At 43.6% G+C, this 20144-nt stretch overlaps 1 protein-coding gene across 1 annotated transcript in view; it reads right to left on the reverse strand.

The window, feature by feature from the left end:
• Positions 1-299: 299 nt before the first annotated feature.
• LOC138851083 (C-type lectin-like) overlaps positions 300-20144 on the reverse strand; it is a 51586-nt gene continuing 31741 nt past the window's right edge. Inside the window, exon 4 of the mRNA XM_070079504.1 lies at positions 300-834. Within this exon, the coding sequence (XP_069935605.1) occupies positions 596-834 (239 nt within the window). The 3' untranslated portion in view covers positions 300-595. The remainder of the gene's footprint in view (positions 835-20144) is intronic.

The following is a 20144-nucleotide window of genomic DNA, read 5'->3' on the forward strand; positions in this document are numbered from 1 at the left end:
CTTTGTAACTTATCATGATTGTGACCAGACCTACCTGGAGTTCATTACCTTTGTAAATTGTGAGTTCATTACCTTTGTAAATTGTGAGTTCATTACCTCTGTTATTTGCTCAGCTATAAAAACTTTGGAGTCCAGTCCCTGGACCAATTATGTACCTCTGTAATCTTTTGACTACCGCCCACAGGATGGGTATGGGGTGCATAATAAACATATTAAACTAACTAAACTACTGCAACTGTTACCACTTAATTGACCTCTCAAAAGAGGGCGTCTTTAATTAGGAAAATGATATACCAGTATATGAGAGAACTCCATTATTTATTACGCTAATAATGAAATTATTAGGAATATGCTATTGCTCTTATAAGGTACGACTTAAAAACCCTTAGAAGAGAAATATAATTATTTTAAGGGGGAATAATATAATAATACTTGGGAGAATGCATTGAGCTAATACACTGTGCCTCCTTCCCTTCTCTACATAATGCAGGAACAAGAAACTCCATTATCTCAGAAACTCTTAAAGGCTAAGTGAAAAAAGAGATAGTGCTGGCTTGCAGCATTACTCGATCGATGTACACTAAGATATTACTAATTAGTTTGCCTTAGGTCTGTAATACTGACAAGCGAAAAGATGATCAGCAGTGCAGGAAACATCGTTAAGTAATGGGTGAAGAGAATTCATCAGGTTAACGCAGAATTCTGATCCCCCACTGTTGTTGGGTTCTCCTGGGTACCAGTAGTTGTTGGCAATGACTCTTCCGTCCAGCCACTTAAAATGACGGTTTTTGTTCTCGTCTTGGCCGCCCAAGAACACTACAATATCGCCAGTTCCTATATTCCAAGAAAAAGAGGAATTCATTAGTGGGAATCCAGTATTGCAAATATCTGTGAGGCTTTATACTGGAGTATGTTCAAGGGTTTACAAGAAGGTTAGTTCCCGAACTAAGCAAAATGGACTACAGAAGCTCAAGAAAATGAATAAGAAATTTACGAAATATAGAAACCAAAGGAGCCATGATAACGACATACAAAATTCTCGAGTGATTGATTGACAAGAAAAGGATACAATAGGTTACATTTGGAAGGTAAGATAAAATAAAATAAGAGTTGTTTGTATTTTTAACCCGGAGAGTTAGTCACCCAGGAAAGTTAGTGTATCACTGAGGACTGTTTGGCTTATTTCCATTGTGGTCCTTCAGTCTTGTCCCCCAGGATGCGACCCACACCAGATGACTAACACCCAGGTACCTATTTACTGCTGGGTGAACAGGGGCAGCAGGTGTAAGAAAACATGCCCAACGTTTTCACCCGTGCCAGGGATTGAACCCCTGACACTCAGTGTGTAAGACGATAGCATTGCCAAGCTAGACGATGAATAAGTGGAGGTAGGCTCCACACATAGTCTTAAGAATATCTATAACAAGGCCCACTAGCAGAGGTGGACCTACATTTTTTGGGCCCTAAATGTTAATCCATTATGGGGGCCCCTTCACAACCAGCAATGTTGTTATCTTCTTCAATGGAGGGGGGGGGGGCATCACACATCACCTCAAATATTTCTGAGCCACTTTGAGATTAGGAACCCTGAAGCTTAAGCTTCGTTAGTTTCATAATAGATCATCCTCTGAGCACAAGGCTAGGAGGTAGTGAATCCTGTGAGCGGGAACAAGTACAAATTAATGAACACACACACACACACATATATATATATACATATATATATATATATATATATATATATATATATATATATATATATATATATATATATATATATATATATATATATATATATATATATTTATATACATGCAATAAGATCACAGTAAACAGGTGATTTCAGAATATGCAAAACAACCACTGTGAAAGAATAGAGAAGTTTTAAGCGCTTTCGTGACTACTCACGTTATCATAGTGAGTGGTCACGAAAGCGCTTGGAACTTCTCTATTCTTTCACAGTGGATGTTTTGCATATATATATATATATATATATATATATATATATATATATATATATATATATATATATATATATATATATATATATATATATAACATATACACACATATACACATAGACAAACTTAACTTAACACATTAGCTCATAAATCCCCCCACCACACACACACATTTTTTACAATAAGCTGAAGCAGCTAGAACATCCCAACAGGATAAAAACAAAATGGACTCTCAAAAGGGAGGACGTAAAGGCAAGGGAACCGATGATGGCTGGTCGGAAAAGGAAGAATGGGTAGAACGGCTCAAGAACAAAATGGAACAATAGGAGAAAAGGTTTAATGAGTTTTGCAATAACATGCTAGAGCAAATATCTACAGACAACAAGAAGTGAGAATCATGAGATGTAGTTGCTGAGGCAAAGATACAGAAACTGGAGGAAAAAATGGATGTGCTGAAGAAGGATCTATAGATGAGGTCCAAAAGGAGCAAGATGACTGAAATGGGAACATCAGCAGGCAGCGAGGAGACTGATGGAGGGGATGGAGCTAAGCAGTCTTTCTCAGCAGTAATATCAGGCCATCATGGTGCCTGGGAGATGATAAGGAAAACAACAAAGGAGATGCTTAAATAAGATCCAGAAATACAGGTGGAAAAGAAATGGGAAGAGAAGAGGGAGAGGTCAATAATTATTCATGGGCTTCAGGAGACTGAAGGGCAGACCTATGATGAAAGAAAGTATTGGGAGAAAACAGAGATTAAGAACATCATTGCATTAACAGGAGAGAGGGACATGCCTCAGGTAGAAAATTTTCACAGACTTGGGGGTATTCGAGGGAAAAAAATCGACTAGTAAAATTGACATTCAAGACAGATGTGGTATGGAACAGGATACTACAACAGAAACTACTGTTAAAGAGTTTTCCAGATTATCAAAAAGTGTTCCTCAATCGAGACAGAAAAAGAAAGGAAAGGGAACAACTGAAAGTGAGAGCAAAACAAAACCAGTGGAAGGAAAGAGAGACAGGACAGGCAATGACAGACAGGAAAGCTCAGCCTTTGGGAGAACATCAAACACAAATGCTTACAGAAACCTCTCAACCCCTGTCACCACATGTCAGCCAAACACAGTAAACAGAAACAAACCTCGCTCAATAGCCACCATCCCCCAAAGCACTAATTCCACAATCACAGCAGCCTTCCATAATATTCTGCCATACCTCCCACCCTCCCACCCTGCACCTTCCTCTTCCATCTTCCAAAATACAGTAATGGAAAGGAAGCTAAAGGTATGGTACACCAATGCAGATGTAATAACAAATAAGAGTCAAGAGTGACAAGAATGCATAATTAATGCATCACCTGATGTCATGGCACTAACTGAGACAAAACTTACAGGGATGATAGCAGATGCAATTTTTCCACCTGGATATCAGATTATGAGGAAAGACAGAGAGAACAGAGAAGGGGGAGGAGTAGCATTGCTCATAAAAAAACAGTGAAGTTTTGAGGAGATAGGAGGAATGGAAAGAAGGGAAACAGACGACTTCATTGTAGGAACACTTTAGACTGGGGGTCCAAAGGTGATGATAGCAGTGATGTATAACCCACCGCTTAACAGCAGGAGGACAAGAGAAGAGTATGATGTGCACAATAGGGCAATGGTGGATACACTAGCCGAAGTGGCCAGGAGGGTTCATATGGGTAGGACAAAATTGTTTATAATGGGGGATTTCAATCATGAAGAGAATGACTGGGAAAACCTACAGCCACATGGGGGACCAGAAACATAGAGGGCTAGTATGTTGGAGACTGTATTGGAGAACTTCATGCACCAGCATGTTAGGGATACAACCAGAGAGAGAGGAGAGGATGTTTCAGAAAGGCTGGATCTTATATTTACCTTGAATAGTTCAGACATAGGGGATATCACCACAAAAGACCCCTTGGCGCTAGTGATCATGATGTCCTGAGTTTTAAATATCTTTTAGGGTTAACAGTGGAAAATGCAGCAGCACAAGAACAAAGAGAGAAACCAAACTTAAAAAAAGGGGACTACATAAGAATGAGAAGTTTCTTTCATAAAGTGCAGTGGGAAAGAGAACTAGATGGAAAGACAGTAAATGAATTGAAGAAAATAGTGACCACTAAGTGCAGTGAGGCAGAGGAAAGGTTCATACCAAAGGGCAACAGAAAATGGTAAGACCAGAGTGAGCCCATGGTTTAACTGGAGGTGTGAAGAGGCCAAAGTCAAGTGTGCTAGAGCATGGAAAAGGTATAGAAGGCAAAGGACTCAAGAAAACAAGGAATTGAGCAGAAAACCCAGAAACGAATATGTAAGGATAAGGAGAGAGGCCCAGAGTCAATACGGGAACGACATAGCATCAAAAGCCAAATTTGAACCAAAGTTGTTATACAGTCACATTAGGAGAAAAACAACAGTCAAGGACCAGGTAATCAGACTGAGGAAAGAAGGAGGGGAGCTGACGAAGACTGACCAAGAAGTATGTGATGAACTAAACAAAAGATTTAGAGAAGTAATCACAATAGGGTCAGGAATGCTTCCATTAAACTGTGGTGGTAGGATGCACCAGCAGGAGCTGGACACAATACCCATAAACAAGGTAAAGGTGAAGAAACTGCTATACGAACTCGATACCTCAAAGGCGGTGGGCCCGATAACATATCTCCATGGATACTGAGAGAGGGAGCAGAGGAACTGTGTGTGCCGCTAGCAGCAATATTCAGTAAATCTATTGAAACTGGGCAGTTGCCTGAGGCGTGGAAGACATCACATGTAGTTCCAATTTTTAAGAAAGGGGACAGACAGGCAGTGTTAAACTACAGACCAGTGTCACTGACTTGTATAGTATGTAAAGTCATGGAAAAGATTATCGGGAGAAAAGTAGTGGAACACATTGAAAAGATAGGGCTCATACATGACAATCAGCATGGCTTCAAAGATGGGAAATCCGGTGTCACAAATCTACTTGAGTTCTACGATAAGGTAACAGAACTAAGACAGGAGAGAGAGGGATGGGTAGATTGCATCTTTTTAGACTGCAAGAAGGCTTTTGACACAGTACCACACAAGAGACTGGTGCAAAAATTAGCGGAGCAGGCAGGAATAATTGGGAAAGTACTGCAATGGATCAGGGAATACCTGACAGGAAGGAAACAACGTGTGTTGGTACGTGCTGAAGTGTCGGAGTGGGCGAATGTGTCGAGTGGGGTTCCACAAGGTTCAGTCCTAGGCCCGGTGCTGTTTCTTGTATATGTGAATGACATGGTGGAAGGAATACATTCAGAAATGTCACTGATGATGTGAAACTGATGAGGAGAATACAGGTGGGAGAGGATCAGTTAAGATTACAAGGGGATCTGGACAGACTACAAGTATGGTCCGACAAATGGCTCCTGGAGTTTAACACCAGTAAGTGTAAGGTCATGTAGATTGGGGAAGGACACAGAAGACCGCAGATGGAGTACAGGTTAGGAAACCAACAGCTGCAAACGTCAATTAAAGAAAAGGATCTTGGGGTAAGCATCATAACGAACATGTCCCCTGAGGCACACATCAATCAAATAACTGCTGCAGCATATGGGAGATTGGCAAACCTGAGATTGTTGTTTAGACATCTGAGTAAGGAGTCATTCACGACATTGTACACCGTGTACATAAGACCTATACTGGAATATCCAGCGCAAGCATGGAACTCTCACTTAGTCAAACACGTCAAGAAATTGGAGAAAGTGCAAAAATTTGCAACACAATTAGTCCCGGAAATGAGGGGTTTGTCTTATGAGGAAACGTTAAGGGAATTCAACCTGATAACACTAGAAGATAGGAGGGTTAGAAGGGATATGATAACAACGTATAAAATACTGAGAGGCATCGACAAGGTGGACAAGGATCGAATGTTTCAGAGATGAGATACAGAAACAAGGAGACACAATTGGAAGCAGAAAACCCAGATGAGTCATAGGGATGTTAGGCAGTATTTCTTTAGTCTTAGAGTTGTCAGGAATTGGAATAATTTGGAGAGTGAAGTAGTGGAAGCAAGTTCCATAAATAGCTTTAAGAAGAGGTATGACAAAGATCATGGAGCAGGGAGAGAGTGAATTAGTATCGACCAGTGAAGAGGCGGGGCCAGGAGCTATGACTCGACCCCTGCAACCACATATATGTGAGTACATATAGGTGAGTACACTGACCGGGTGAAGAAGTCACGTGCGTTTGAGCTTCGTTAAATTTGCCTTTTTTGGTCACAGACCGGGCCGCGGGGGCGTTGACCCCCGAAACTCTCTCCAGGTCCCAGAGAGAATAGAGCGCGGCAAACAGGCGTGTGCACATCTTAAAGTGCATATAATCATTTATACCCCGCAATAGGGAAATATAAGTGATCACAGAAGAGAAAAATATAGATAATAGTGCCAAGTGTATAGTGCTGGCCCAGAATAAGACCGTTACTGGATGGTGCCATACAGAAGTAGTTTGCTGTGACTAGCAGCGAAGGCAGGCCAGTGATGGGAATCAATAAAATTCAGGGACTAGCATATTTCCCAATAGCAGAAAAGTAAAGAATATGAAAGAAAAGAAAAGAAAACTAGTAACAAAACCACTTGATAAGTGTAGGAGGGAAGTCAGGAACAAGGAGCGACTGGGAACTAGGCCTAAAAGTGTTTCCATGCAGTACGTCGTGGTGCATACTGAAGGAGTGTTACTCACGTAGTCGCACATAATATAGCATTTAACAAGTGATAAATGTGGTAGATAAGGATGCAACGGGTAATAAGAATAGAATAACTGAAGTGAAGAACAATGGAGGAACCAGAGAGGAGCCATGATGGACATCTCTGCAGGTGTAATGTACAGAACACCTAAGTTGTGGTAACAGGTTTAAGTTGAGTGATCGGTTTTAGCCCTGAATTGCTGGTAGCTGGGTCACACAAACCCTTCTCCGGAGTGATTGTCATACATACAGCACTGGCATTTAGAAGGACAAACTTGTTAGAAGAAGGAAGACAGATAACCCTGGTAGGATGCATGCGCATGCATGATAGGGATTGGGTACATATGTAGTACATATGTGAGTACATAAGGAATCGAAAATACAAACACACACACACGGGCTCACACACCAGAATTAGAGTAGAAATAGCATAGATAAGGTGGAGACAGGGTTGATGAGAGTGTGAGGAAAGGGAAGCAGTCTAGCGAGGGGTAACGTCAGACACACACACACGAGGGTAGACGCTTGTAGAAGTTGAGAGAGGCAAGGTTTTAGAACCTAGTATTACTTTCCGTATTTTATAAGTAGAATTGATAAGTGTTAGACTTACTATTGGTAAGTTTTAGAATTACTGGCCTCACTACTGGTATTTATTAGCAGTATGAATACTTAGAAGTGGGGACACACACACACATACACACACACATTTTCTTGGACTGCAAGAAGGCGTTTGACACAGTCCCACACAAGAGATTAGTGCAAAAACTGGAGGACCAAACAGGAATAACAGGGAAGGCACTACAAAGGATCAGGCAATACTTGCCAGGAAGACAGCAGCGAGTAATGGTACGTGGCAAGGTGTCAGAGTGGGCGCCTGTGACCAGCGGGGTCCCACAGGGGTCAGTCCTAGGACCAGTGCTGTTTCTGGTATTTGTGAACGACATGACAGAAGGAATAGACTCCGAAATGTCCCTGTTTGCAGATGACGTGAAGTTGATGTGAAGAATTCATTTGATCGAAGACCAGGCAGAACTACAAAGGGATCTGGACAGGCTGCAGACCTGGTCCAGCAATTGGCTCCTGGAGTTCAACCGCACTAAGTGCAAAGTCATGAAGATTGGGGAAGGGAAAAGAAGACTGCAGAGTACAGTTTAGGGGGCCAGAGACTACAAACCTCACTCAAGGAAAAAGATTTTGGGGTGAGTATAACACCAGGCACATCTCCTGAAGAGCACATCAACCAAATAACTGCTGCAGCATATGGGCGCCTGGCAAACCTCAGAATAGCATTCTGACATCTTAATAAGGAATCGTTCAGGACCCTGTACACCGTGTATGTTAGACCCATATTGGAGTATGTGGCGCCAGTTTGGAACCCACACCTAGCCAAGCACGTAAAGAAACTAGAGAAAGTGCAAAGGTTTGCAACAAGACTAGTCCCAGAGCTAAGAGGTATGTCCTATGAGGAGAGGTTAAGGGAAATCGACCTAACGACACCGAAGGACAGGAGAGATAGGGGGGACATGAAAATGATGTACAAAATACTGAGAGGAATTGACAAGGTGGACAAAGACAGGATGTTCCAGAGATGGGACACAGCAACAAGGGGACACAGTTGGAAGTTGAAGACACAGATGAATCACAGGGATGTTAGGAAGTATTTCTTCAGCCACAGAGAAGTCAGGAAGTGAAATAGTTTGGGCTACAGTGGGCAGCACCTTAGTGCCGCGAAATATGAACTAAGCTGGCAGACAGCATGGGCTGTCTGTGCAGACAGTACAGGCTGTCTACAGTGATGTAGTGGAGGCAGAATCCATACATAGCTTTAAGCAGAGGTATGATAAAGCTCAGGGTTCAGGGAGAGTGACCTAGTAGCGACCAGTGAAGAGGCGGGGCCAGGAGCTAGGTGTAGAAAATGTTTAATTTTCCGAAGCTATAGTGCCTAATAGGTGTTTAATGTGTCGATATGGGTAAAAAATGCATTTGAAAATGGAATAGAACCAAGAGTCCTCTTTGCACCTGCGCGGATGTGCGGGGAGTCAGGTCGACACAGGGCATGGGGAGGCAGCAGTGTTTTGAATGGGTTTAAGAGGCTGTGAAAACATGGGATCAGGAAATTGGCGTTCACGGCGGCCTAAGGATTAATATAGGCCTCACTTCATAATAGGAAGTGTCGTGACTGTCCCTGGTGAAGAGTGAGGGAACGTGATTGATGGCACCGGTGTAATAAGTGGTAAAATTAGTGAATAATGGTAGGACCGGGGGTGACGGGTGCGCCGCCATGGAATGTGTCCAGGGAAAATTACCTGTGAGTTAATCCTCACTCATCGGTCCCAGATCTTAATGGAGTGACCTCTAATGTGTATAATAATTATGAGACATTAAATCGTCTTGTGAATTGTAATGTAATTAATGATAATAACACTAAGTTAAGAGAATGCGTGAAGTGAAATAAGTTGCCTTGCTCCGAGTGAACACGTTAGACCGCGTTGTTCCCGTCCCGAGGATAGTGAAGTTTTATGGAGTCACGACTTCTAAACCGGGACAAACCAACGGATACCTCGTCCTGCTGGAATAAGAACCATGTCGGTGTAGCAGGACATCGAAATGAGATAGTGAATGGAGGAAATAAGGAGCATCAATCACCCACAGTTAAGTAACCCTTCTAGTTATAGCAGACTGATACTGGCCAGTTAGGTATGTTGTAATTGGATAGGTTATGGGTGATCCAGCTACATCAAGTGACCACCAGAGAATATCTGGTAAGTGGTGGGATTATGCACAAGTGTTTTTCCTTGATGGATATATCCATGTGTAACCTACCCCCCCCCCCCTTCATTCATTTAAACTAATATATGTGGCACTCAATGTATGTAAAATAGATGTAAAATAGAAAGAGACAGGCGCTCCCTTTACAGGCGACAGAAAAGAATAACAGAGCAGCTAAAAGAGGTCAATATATCTGAAATGCGTAGGGAGACACTGGTCAGAGAAATAGCAAGCATCGAACTTAAGCTAAAGGAATCTTATAGGAGTCAGGATTCGCGGGAAGAACTAAAAGCCATAAATGAAATCAAAAGAAACCCAAAGTATTTCTTCTCCTATGCCAAATCAAAGTCGAGAACAACGTCCAGTATTGGGCCCCTACTTAAACAAGATGGGTCCTACACAGATGACAGCAAGGAAATGAGTGAGCTACTCAAGTCCCAATTTGACTCAGTTTTTAGCAAGTCGCTAACCAGACTGAGAGTCGAAGATCAAAATGAATTTTTTATGGGAGAGCCATAGAATTTGGTTAACACAAGCCTATCCGATGTTATCCTGACGCCAAATGACTTCGAACAGGCGATAAATGACATGCTCATGCACTCTGCCCCAGGGCCAGACTCATGGAACTCCGTGTTCATCAAGAACTGCAAGAATCCCCTATCACGAGCCTTTACCATCCTATGGAGTGGGAGCATGGACACGGCGGTTGTCCCACAGTTACTAAAAACAACAGACATAGCCCCACTCCACAAAGGGGGCAGTAAAGCAACAGCAAAGAACTACAGACCGATAGCACTAACATTCCATATCATAAAAATCTTTGAAAGGGTCCTAAGAAGCAAGATCACCACCCATCTAGAAACTCATCAGTTACACAACCCAGGGCAACAGGTCGCTCCTGTCTGTCTCAACTATTGGATCACTACGACAAGGTCCTAGATGCATTGATGACAAAAAGAATGCAGATGTAATATATACAGACTTTGCAAAAGCCTTCGACAAATGTGACCATGGCGTAATAGCGCACAAAATGCGTGCTAAAGGAATAACAGGAAAAGTCGGTCGATGGATCTATAATTTCCTCACTAACAGAACACAGAGTATTAGTCAACAGAATAAAGTCCGAGGCAGCTATGGTGAAAAGCTCTGTTCCACAAGGCACAGTACTCGCTCCCATCTTGTTCCTCATCCTCATATCTGACATAGACAAGGATGTCAGCCACAGCACCGTGTCTTCCTTTGCAGATGACACCCGAATCTGAATGACAGTGTCTTCCATTGCAGACACTGCAATGGAAGACACCAAATCTTTCAGTGGGCTGCAGAAAACAATATGAAGTTCAACGATGAGAAATTTCAATTACTCAGATAAGGTAAACACGAGGAAATTAAATCCTCATCAGAGTACAAAACAAATTCTGGCCACAAAATAGAGCGAAACACCAACGTCAAAGACCTGGGAGTGATCATGTCGGAGGATCTCACCTTCAAGGATCATAACATTGTATCAATCGCATCTGCTAGAAAAATGACAGGATGGATAATGAGAACCTTCAAAACTAGGGATGCCAAGCCCATGATGACACTCTTCAGGTCACTTGTACTATCTAGGCTGGAATATTGCTGCACACTAACAGCACCTTTCAAGGCAGGTGAAATTGCTGACCTAGAAAATGTACAGAGAACCTTCACGGTGCGCATAACGGAGATAAAACACCTCAATTAACTGGGAGTGCTTGAGGTTCCTAAAACTGTATTCCCTGGAACGCAGTCGGGAGAGATACATGATTATATACACCTGGAAAATCCTAGAGGGGCTAGTACTGAACTTGCACACGAAAATCACTAACTACGAAAGCAAAAGACTTGGCAGACGATGCAACATCCCCCCAATGAAAAGCAGGGGTGTCGCTAGCACGTTAAGAGACCATACAATAAGTGTCAGGGGGCCGAGACTGTTCAACTGCCTCCCAGCATACATAAGGGGGATTACCAACAGACCCCTGGCAGTCTTCAAGCTGGCACTTGACAAGCACCTAAAGTCGGTTCCTGACCAGCCGGGCTGTGGCTCGTATGTTGGTTTGCGTGCAGCCAACAGTAACAGCCTGGTCGATCAGGCTCTGATCCACCAGGAGGCCTGGTCACAGACCGGGCCGCGGGGGCGTTGACCCCCTGAACTCTCTCCAGGTAAACTCCAGGTAAATATAATCTATACAGTCCACAATTAATTAGTAGCGCCGTACTTGTGAGTGCTATCCAATTTGTACTGGTCTCGGATAGATATGGATAAGATTGTGAGGGTCGAGGGGCCACCTGCAGTGACCAGAGGTGGTTATGTTTTCTCACATGTCTACACTGGGTGACTACGGTAAACAATATAGTTGTTGTCTCCCAATGAGATTACTCGTATGTATGTAATGTTGAGGTACATACAGGTAATCATCCTAGAAAATTTTCCATATCTGCCCGCTAGTCCTTCGAAACGGATGCAATCAGTGACAAAATTAATTGAATTAATTTCTTAATAATTAAGTGACTGATTGAAGAAAGTGGGTATAGGGTACACAAATTTAATCGATCGTGTGGTGGATGATAATTAGCCCAATTAATTACTAGCACATGTGTGGCTAGGATTTATACAAGAGTAAAGTGCAAGAATTACTTTTACAAGGCGCCTACTTAAGTTGTATAATCAGTGATTAATAATTCTCTAACCATGACTGGATCTGATGGAGTTAATGTGGCTGACAAGTCCGTGGATTTTAGAGTAATGAGAGCATCATTACAGGCTATTAAAGGCCATGTGACGAAGGCATTTGATTTAATGAATCAAAGAACCGTGAACCCTAATGAATTAAAGTTATATTTAGATGCTTTAGAGAGTAGATTTGATTGGTACAAATTGTGGTTTAAAGACTGTGAAAGAGATCTGCTGGAGAATTGTGCAGATGGAATGGAAATGAATGTTTTAATTAATCAACATTACGAATTGGAAGAAAAACTGTCTTGTAAAAGTAAGGCTTTGAATAAATTAAAGGGTGTTAGCCAGGCAGTTGATCAACCTATTAATGCAAAGGGTGGGGTTGCCAAAACCTCCAGAGTACGATCTGGAGGAAATCAGACTAGGTCGGCAAGAATTAATTGTTCAATTGCAGACCAGTCAGCCTAACAGTTCTAAGGATATAACACATAATGACTCTGAAGTATCTGTCAAGTCGCAAAAGGGAAAAATACTCCCAATGGCAATAATCAGAATTAAGAGTTAAATAGGCACATATCAAGTGACAGGAATCAGTAATAGTGGTTCCTCACATCAAGGTAAGAGGAATAAGTACCTCAGTGAGGGTAACCCAGTTAATAAGAGGTCAGGCAAGGAAAAGAGAGACTGCCTCTTCTGCAAGGGAACTCATTTCACTAAAAATTTTAATGCCTATAATTCATGGGATATTAAAGTGGAGAGGATGAAAGAACTTGACAGATTTATCAGATGTCAAGACAATCATAATGTAAAGGATTGTCATACCAAATTGAACAGTTGCTATCAATGCAACAAGGGAAGGCACCATACAGTTATGTGCAGGGTTGTATGTGATTCTTATAATAATGGTGACAATAATGATAATGTTAATAACCCTGACACTACAATGACTGATATAAAGGTTGCAGCTAATGGCAATAATGATGGCCTAGCTGAGGTAGCCTTGCCGGTGTTGGATGTAATAATTCAGGATAAAGGGCATAAATCCAAAACTATGCGGCGTCACTCTCCTCAACACTGGTACGGGCCATGTAATGTATGGCAGACTACCGCCTAGTAATAATGACTAGAGGAAGTAGTAAATACAGTCACGGTGTCTTACTCATAAAAGGTCAACCCAGTACAAGTATTCTTCTATCGAGGATGATGTTGAACCAGTCTAATTTGTGGGAGCTGGACAGCATAGGGATTAATATAAATGAGGAAAGTCCAGATGATTCCTTTACTCAGGAACAATACCTGAAGGATGTTAAATGTGAATCTGGACATTACTGGGTGCGACTTCCGTGGAAGCTCGACCGTCCAGAATTACCTACTAATTATATGATGGCGTATGGACAGTTAAGGGCCCAGCTCTGCGAACTGAGCAAGACACCAAAATTGTTGACTGCTTATAATGATATAATTAATAAACAGTTAAATAATAAATTGTTCTTACTTCAGGCGACGAAAAATGCACAGGTGGTCCACTGAGCGAAGTAATTGGGTAAATAATCTTATGTGGACAATTTCCGGGTGTGACGTCAACTGAAGAGGAACTAATGAGGATATGTGAAGGGGTTAATGAAATAATGCAAGGTGCAAGGATGCCCCTGAGGGAATGGAACAGTAATTAGTCCATTTTGAGGGTTCAATAAATATGGATGGCCATGGAGTTGGTGCCTATATGCAGTAATGTGCTGGGGCTGACTTGGGATACTGAGAGAGACTTGTTATTGTTAAAGTCTCATAATTCCAGTATGCCCAATAAATTAACCCAGAGAGCATAGGCTTAGTGTCACACCTTACAATAAGAGGGAAGTTGTTAATACCAGAAGCATGGAAGCTTGAGTGTGCTTTGGATGGAGCCCTAACTGAGGAGTTAACAGGTGGAAAGAATTAATGGGTGATTTTGTAAATACTAATGTTGGAGTTCCCAAGCCAGGCTGCCAGTGAAGATGGGAAAATTGTACTCCACGTTATTTAAGTTGTCTAACAACGACGTCCGCCCGGCCGCAGTGTGGAAAATTTTTAATTTTCCAAAGCTATTGTGCCTAATAGGTGTTTAATGTGTCGATATGGGTCAAAAATGTATTTGAAAATGGAATAGAACCAAGAGTTCCCTCTGGGCCTGTGCGGATGTGCGGGGAGTCAGGTCGACACAGGGCATGGGGAGGCAGCAGTGTTTTGAATGGGTTTAAGAGGCTGTGAAAACATGGGATTAGGAAATTGGCGTTCACGGCGGCCTAAGGATTAATATAGGCCTCACTTCATAATAGGAAGTGTCGTGACTGTCCCTGGTGAAGAGTGAGGGAACATGATTGATGGCACCACTGTAATTAAGTGGTAAAATTAGTGAATAATAGTAGGACAGGGGGTGACGGGTGCGCCGCTATGGAATGTAACCAGATCTTAATGGAGTGACCTCTAATGTGTATAATAATTATGAGACATTAAATCGTCTTGTGAATTGTAATGTAATTAATGATAATAACACTAAGTTAAGAGAATGCGTGAAGTGAAATAAGTTGCCTTGCTCTGAGTGAACACATTAGACCGCGTTGTTCCCGTCCCGAGGATAGTGAAGTTTTATGGAGTCACGACTTCTAAACCGGGACAAACCAACGGATACCTCGTCCTGCTGGAATAAGAACCGTGTCGGTGTAGCAGGACATCGAAATGAGATGGTGAATGGAGGAAATAAGGAGTATCAATCACCCACAGTTAAGTAACCCTTCTAGTTATAGCAGACTGATACTGGCCAGTTAGGTATGTCATAATTGGATAGGTTATGGGTGGTCCAGCTACATCAAGTGACCACCAGAGAATATCTGGTAAGTGGTGGGATTATGTACAAATGTTTTTCTTTGATGGATATATCCATGTGTAACCTACCCCCCCCCCCCTTCGTTCAGTTAAACTAATATAATCTATACAGTCCACAATTAATTAGTAGCGCCGTACTTGTGGGTACTATCCAATTTGTACTGGTCTCGGATAGATATGGATAAGATTGTGAGGGTCGAGGGGCCACCTGCAGTGACCAGAGGTGGTTAAGCTTTCTCACATGTCTACACGGGGTGACTACGGTAAACAATATAGTTGTTGTCTCCCAATGAGATTACTCGTATGTATGTAATGTTGACGTACGTACAGGTAATCATCCTAGAAAATTTTCCATACTTGGACTCGACCCCTGCAACCTCAACTAGGCGAGTACATACAAGAGAGTGGAGTAACAGCTACCCCTCAACCACATACCACCTACCCTTCCCCTACCCACCACTGGACATCCGGTCCCATGCCCCCCCCCTCTCTCTCTCTCTCTCTCTCTCTCTCTCTCTCTCTCTCTCTCTCTCTCTCTCTCTCTCTCTCTCTCTCTCTCTCTCTCTCTCTCTCTCTCTCCCTCTCTTTCCATCTTTCCCTTCCCTCTGTTCTATCTCTAACTCTTCCTTTCTATCTTCTCTCTCCATCTCTCGTTATCTCTCTCTCCTCCTCACACACACTTTCCATTCATCTTCCCTTCCTTCCCTTGGCCTCCCCTAACTCCCCTCCCTCCCCACTCATTATCCCTAGCCTTCATCCCAGCATTCTCTCTCCCTTTCTCTCTATCCCTCTCTCTCCTGCCCTCCCTCTCTCTCACACACAAGCTCCTTTCCCTGGTAAAAAAAAAAGGGTAACCCAAGAAGACGGAGACCCAGGGGTCTGGAGGTCGAACCCAGGAGGGAGGAACCTGGGAGGGAAGATTGGGAGGTTAACTCACAAAAATGAAGGATAGCTGAAGAGAGCAGGAAGTGGGGACTACAAGTCTGAGCAGCAGAAGGTAAGATAAAGTGCTTAGAAGAGGAGCTAAAAAACTGAAACAGAATAGAGAGACAAATGACAGCATAGGAATGACATCAGGGACTTCTATACCAGCCACAAACAAGGGGGCTGTAGGGATTCAGGAAAAGATGAGTACAGGAAGACCAATCGTGAAGCCTGTAGTCAATGCAGGAGACAAGACTTATGCAGAGACTCTAACAGTCAGCTACAGTGGCAGGGAACAGCTGAGCAGCGAAGACAGTCCACTGAGCATAGGGGCTGCAGCAAGGGCAGTGGTTGAAGGCAGGAATGTCTCGATGGAAGGAGATAAAACACCTCAGAGGATGCAAAAAGAGACACAGTGGGAGTAGGAGAGGGAGACGTCAGTGTTTGTGTGCCATTAACCACAATCTTCAACACATCCCTTGAAACTGGGCAACTACCTGAGGTATGGAAGACAGCAAATGTAGTTCCCATTTTTAAAAAAGGAGACAGAAAAAAGGTACTAAATTACAGACCTATGTCACTGACATGTATAGTATGCAAAGTCATGGGGAAGATTATCAGGAGGAGAGTGGTGGAACACCTGAAAAGGAACAAGATTATAAACGACAACCAGCACGGATTCATGGAAGGCAAATCCTGTGCCACAAACCTTCTGGAGTTCTATGACAAAGTTACAGAAATGCGACACGAGAGAGAGGGGTGGGTTGATTGCATTTTCTTGGACTGCAAGAAGGCCTTCGACACAGTTCCTCACAAGTGACTAGTGCAGAAACTAGAGGATCAGGCACGTATAACAGGAAGGGAACTGTAATGGATCAAAGAATATCTGACAGGGAGGCAACAACGAGTCATGGTATGGGATGAGGTATCACAGTGGGCACCTGTGATGAGCGGGGTCCCAAGGGGTCGGTCCTAGGACCAGTGCTATTTCTGGTATATGTGAATGACGTGATGGAAGGTTTAGACTCAGAAGTGTCCCTGTTTGCAGATGATGTGAAGTTAACGAGGAGAATTAAATCAGATGAGGATTAGGCAGGACTTCAAAGAGACCTGGACAGGCTGGACACCTGGTCCAGCAACTGGCTTCTTAAATTCATTCCTGCCAAACGCAAAGTCATGCAGATCAGAGAAGGACAAAGAAGATCGCAAACAGAGTATAGACTAGGTGGCCAAGGACTGCAAACCTCACTCAAGGAGAAAGATCTTGGGGTGACCATAACACTGATCATGTCTCCGAAAGCACGCATCAACCAGATAACTGCTGCAGCATGCGGGCGCCTGGCAAACCTGAGAATAGCATTCTGATACCTTAGTAAGGAATCGTTCAAGACACTGTACACTGTGTACATCAGGCCCATACTGGAGTATGCAGCACCAGTTTGGAACCCACACCTGGTCAAACACGTCAAGAAATTAGAGAAAGTGCACAGGTTTGCATCAAGGCTAGTTCAGGAGCTCAGGGGTATGTCCTACGAAGAAAGGTTGAGTGAAATCGGACTGATGACATTGGAGGACAGGCGGGTCAGGGGAGACATGATAATGGCATACAAAATACTGCATAGAATAGATAAGGTAGACAGAGACAAACTGTTCCAGAGAGGGGACACAGAAACAAGGGGTTACAATTTGAAGCTGAAGTATTTCTTCAGTCATAGAGTCGTCAGGCAGTGGAATAGCCTAGCAAGTGATGTAGTGGAGGCAGGAACCATACATAACTTTAAGACGAGGTATGACAAAGCTCTGGAAGCAGAGAGAGGACCTAGCAACGATCAGTGAAGAGGCGGTGCCAGGAGCTGCGTCTCGACCCCTGCAACCACAATTAGGTGAGTACACATAGGCACATACGCACAAGCGACCATTAGGAAATACCCACCTCCCCCTCCCTCTTCCACGTTCACCTACTCTTCCCCACTCCCCCCTCAACCTCTCTTCTCCTCCTCCTCCTCCTCCACCAACCCCAACCCTCCCCTCCTTGGCCTTTCCCTCTCCTCCTTTCTCTCTCTCTCTCTCTCTCTCTCTCTCTCTCTCTCTCTCTCTCTCTCTCTCTCTCTCTCTCTCTCTCTCTCTCACTCTCTCTCTCTCTCTCACTCTCTCTCTCTCTCTCTCTCTCTCTCTCTCTCTCTCTCTCTCTCTCTCTCTCTCTCTCTCTCTCTCCCCACTCGCTCTCTCCCCTCTTCATTTTCTCTTCCTCTCCCCCAATCCCCTCACTTTTACTTTCTTCCTTCCACCCCTTTTCCCTCCAGGGGTATGGACCGAAGGAAATATGGAATCTGAAGCTGGTACACTCCTACTGAACGAGGAGCCCAACGGGAAAGGAGACATAACTTATGCTAATGCCCTATCAGCCCACCAAGCATGGCCGAGAAATGAAAGGGGACAGAGGCTGGGAGTGGGAGTGATGGTGGGGGAAGGAAGTGAGGGTGGAGAGGAGGACAGATCTCATGCAGAGGCACGACCGTGCCACCGAGATCTACTGGAAGAAAATTGGGAGAGACTTGCTAAATGGGAATCAGAGACACTGAGGGAAAGGCAATGGAAGGTAAAGCGGGAGAGGTCAGTGTTTATTCAGGGGCTTCAGGAGAGTGAGTTAAGAACACGCAATGAAAGACGGTAGGAGGAATGACAGGAGATTGAAAAAAATCATCAAAGAAATAGTCGAGGAGGACATGTCTGAGATAGTAAATTTTCAGAGAATAGGGTGGTACGTGACGTGAAGGGGAGAAGGAAGGAATCAGCAGAGGACAACCAGAGCAGGGCAGAGCAAAAAGAGCAATCATACACAGAACCATCCCCAGAACCCCACAAACACGCACACTATCCCAACACGGACCGCAATCCACACTTACAGCCCCCACCCTACACTATGCTGTAGAATCCCACAGAACACTGCCAGGTCCCTCATCCTCACAGACCCCCAGAACACAGCATTGGAAAGGAAACTGAAGGTATTGTACACAAACGCTGATGAAATAACGAATAAGTGGGAGGAGTTGCACAACAGAATCAAAGAGGCATCACTGAAACCAAGCTCACAGGGATGATAACAGATGCCATCTTACCAATGGGATATCAGATCCTGAGGAAAGACAGAGGGAACAGAGGGGGAGATAGAGTGGTACTGCTGATCAAAAAGTGATGGAATTTTGATGAGCTGGAGAGAGGAGACAGAGGAGTAGAAACAGATTGCATAATAGGAATGCTTCAGTATGGAGTTCCCATGATAGTAATTGCAGTGATGTATAACCCTCCACAGAAGAGTAGGAGGCTAAGGCAAGAGTATGACGAGAATGATAGAGCGATGGTTGACACTCTGGCAGAAGTGGCCAGAAGGGATCATGTGAGCAAGGCAAAGCTACCGATCATGGGTGACTTCAACCACAAAGAAATAGATTGGGAGAACTTGGAGCCACATGGGTGCCAAGATACGTAGAGGGCTAAGATGGTGGAGGTGGTACTGGAAAACCTCATGTACCAACACATAAGGGGCACTACCAGAGAGAGAGAAGAAGATGAACCAGCAAGATCGGACCTAGTATTCACCATGAGTAGCACAGATATGGAGAACATCCTATGTGAAAGACCCTTTGGGGCCAGTGACCATGTGGTTCTGAATTTCAATTACATAGTAGAGTTACAAGTGGAGGGGAAAGCTGGAAGGGCCAGACAAATGGAGCCAAACTACAAGAAAGGGAACTATGTAGGCACGAAGAACTTCCTGCATGGGGTTCAGTGGGACAGAGAACTAGCAGGGAAGTCAGTGAACGAGGTGATGGAATATATGGCAACAATATGCAAAGAAGATGAGGAAAGGTTTGTACCCAAGGGTAACAGGAATAATGAAAAAGCCATCATAAACCCTTGGTTCACCTAAAGGTGCAGGGAGACTAAGAGCAAGTGTGCTGGAGAATGGAAGAACTATAGAAGGCAAAGGACCCAGGAAAATAAGAAGAGCAGTCATGGAGCCAGAAATGAATATGCACAGGTAAGAAGGGAGGCCCAAAGACAATACGAGAATGACATAGCAGCGAAAGCCAAATCTGACCCAAAGCTGTTGTACAGCCACATCAGGAGGAATACAACATTCAAGGACCAAGTAATCAGGCTGAGGAAGGAAGGGTGGGAGGTCACAAAAAATG

This window comes from Cherax quadricarinatus, chromosome 99 (assembly GCF_038502225.1).
Source record: "Cherax quadricarinatus isolate ZL_2023a chromosome 99, ASM3850222v1, whole genome shotgun sequence".
Lineage (NCBI taxonomy): Eukaryota > Metazoa > Arthropoda > Malacostraca > Decapoda > Parastacidae > Cherax > Cherax quadricarinatus.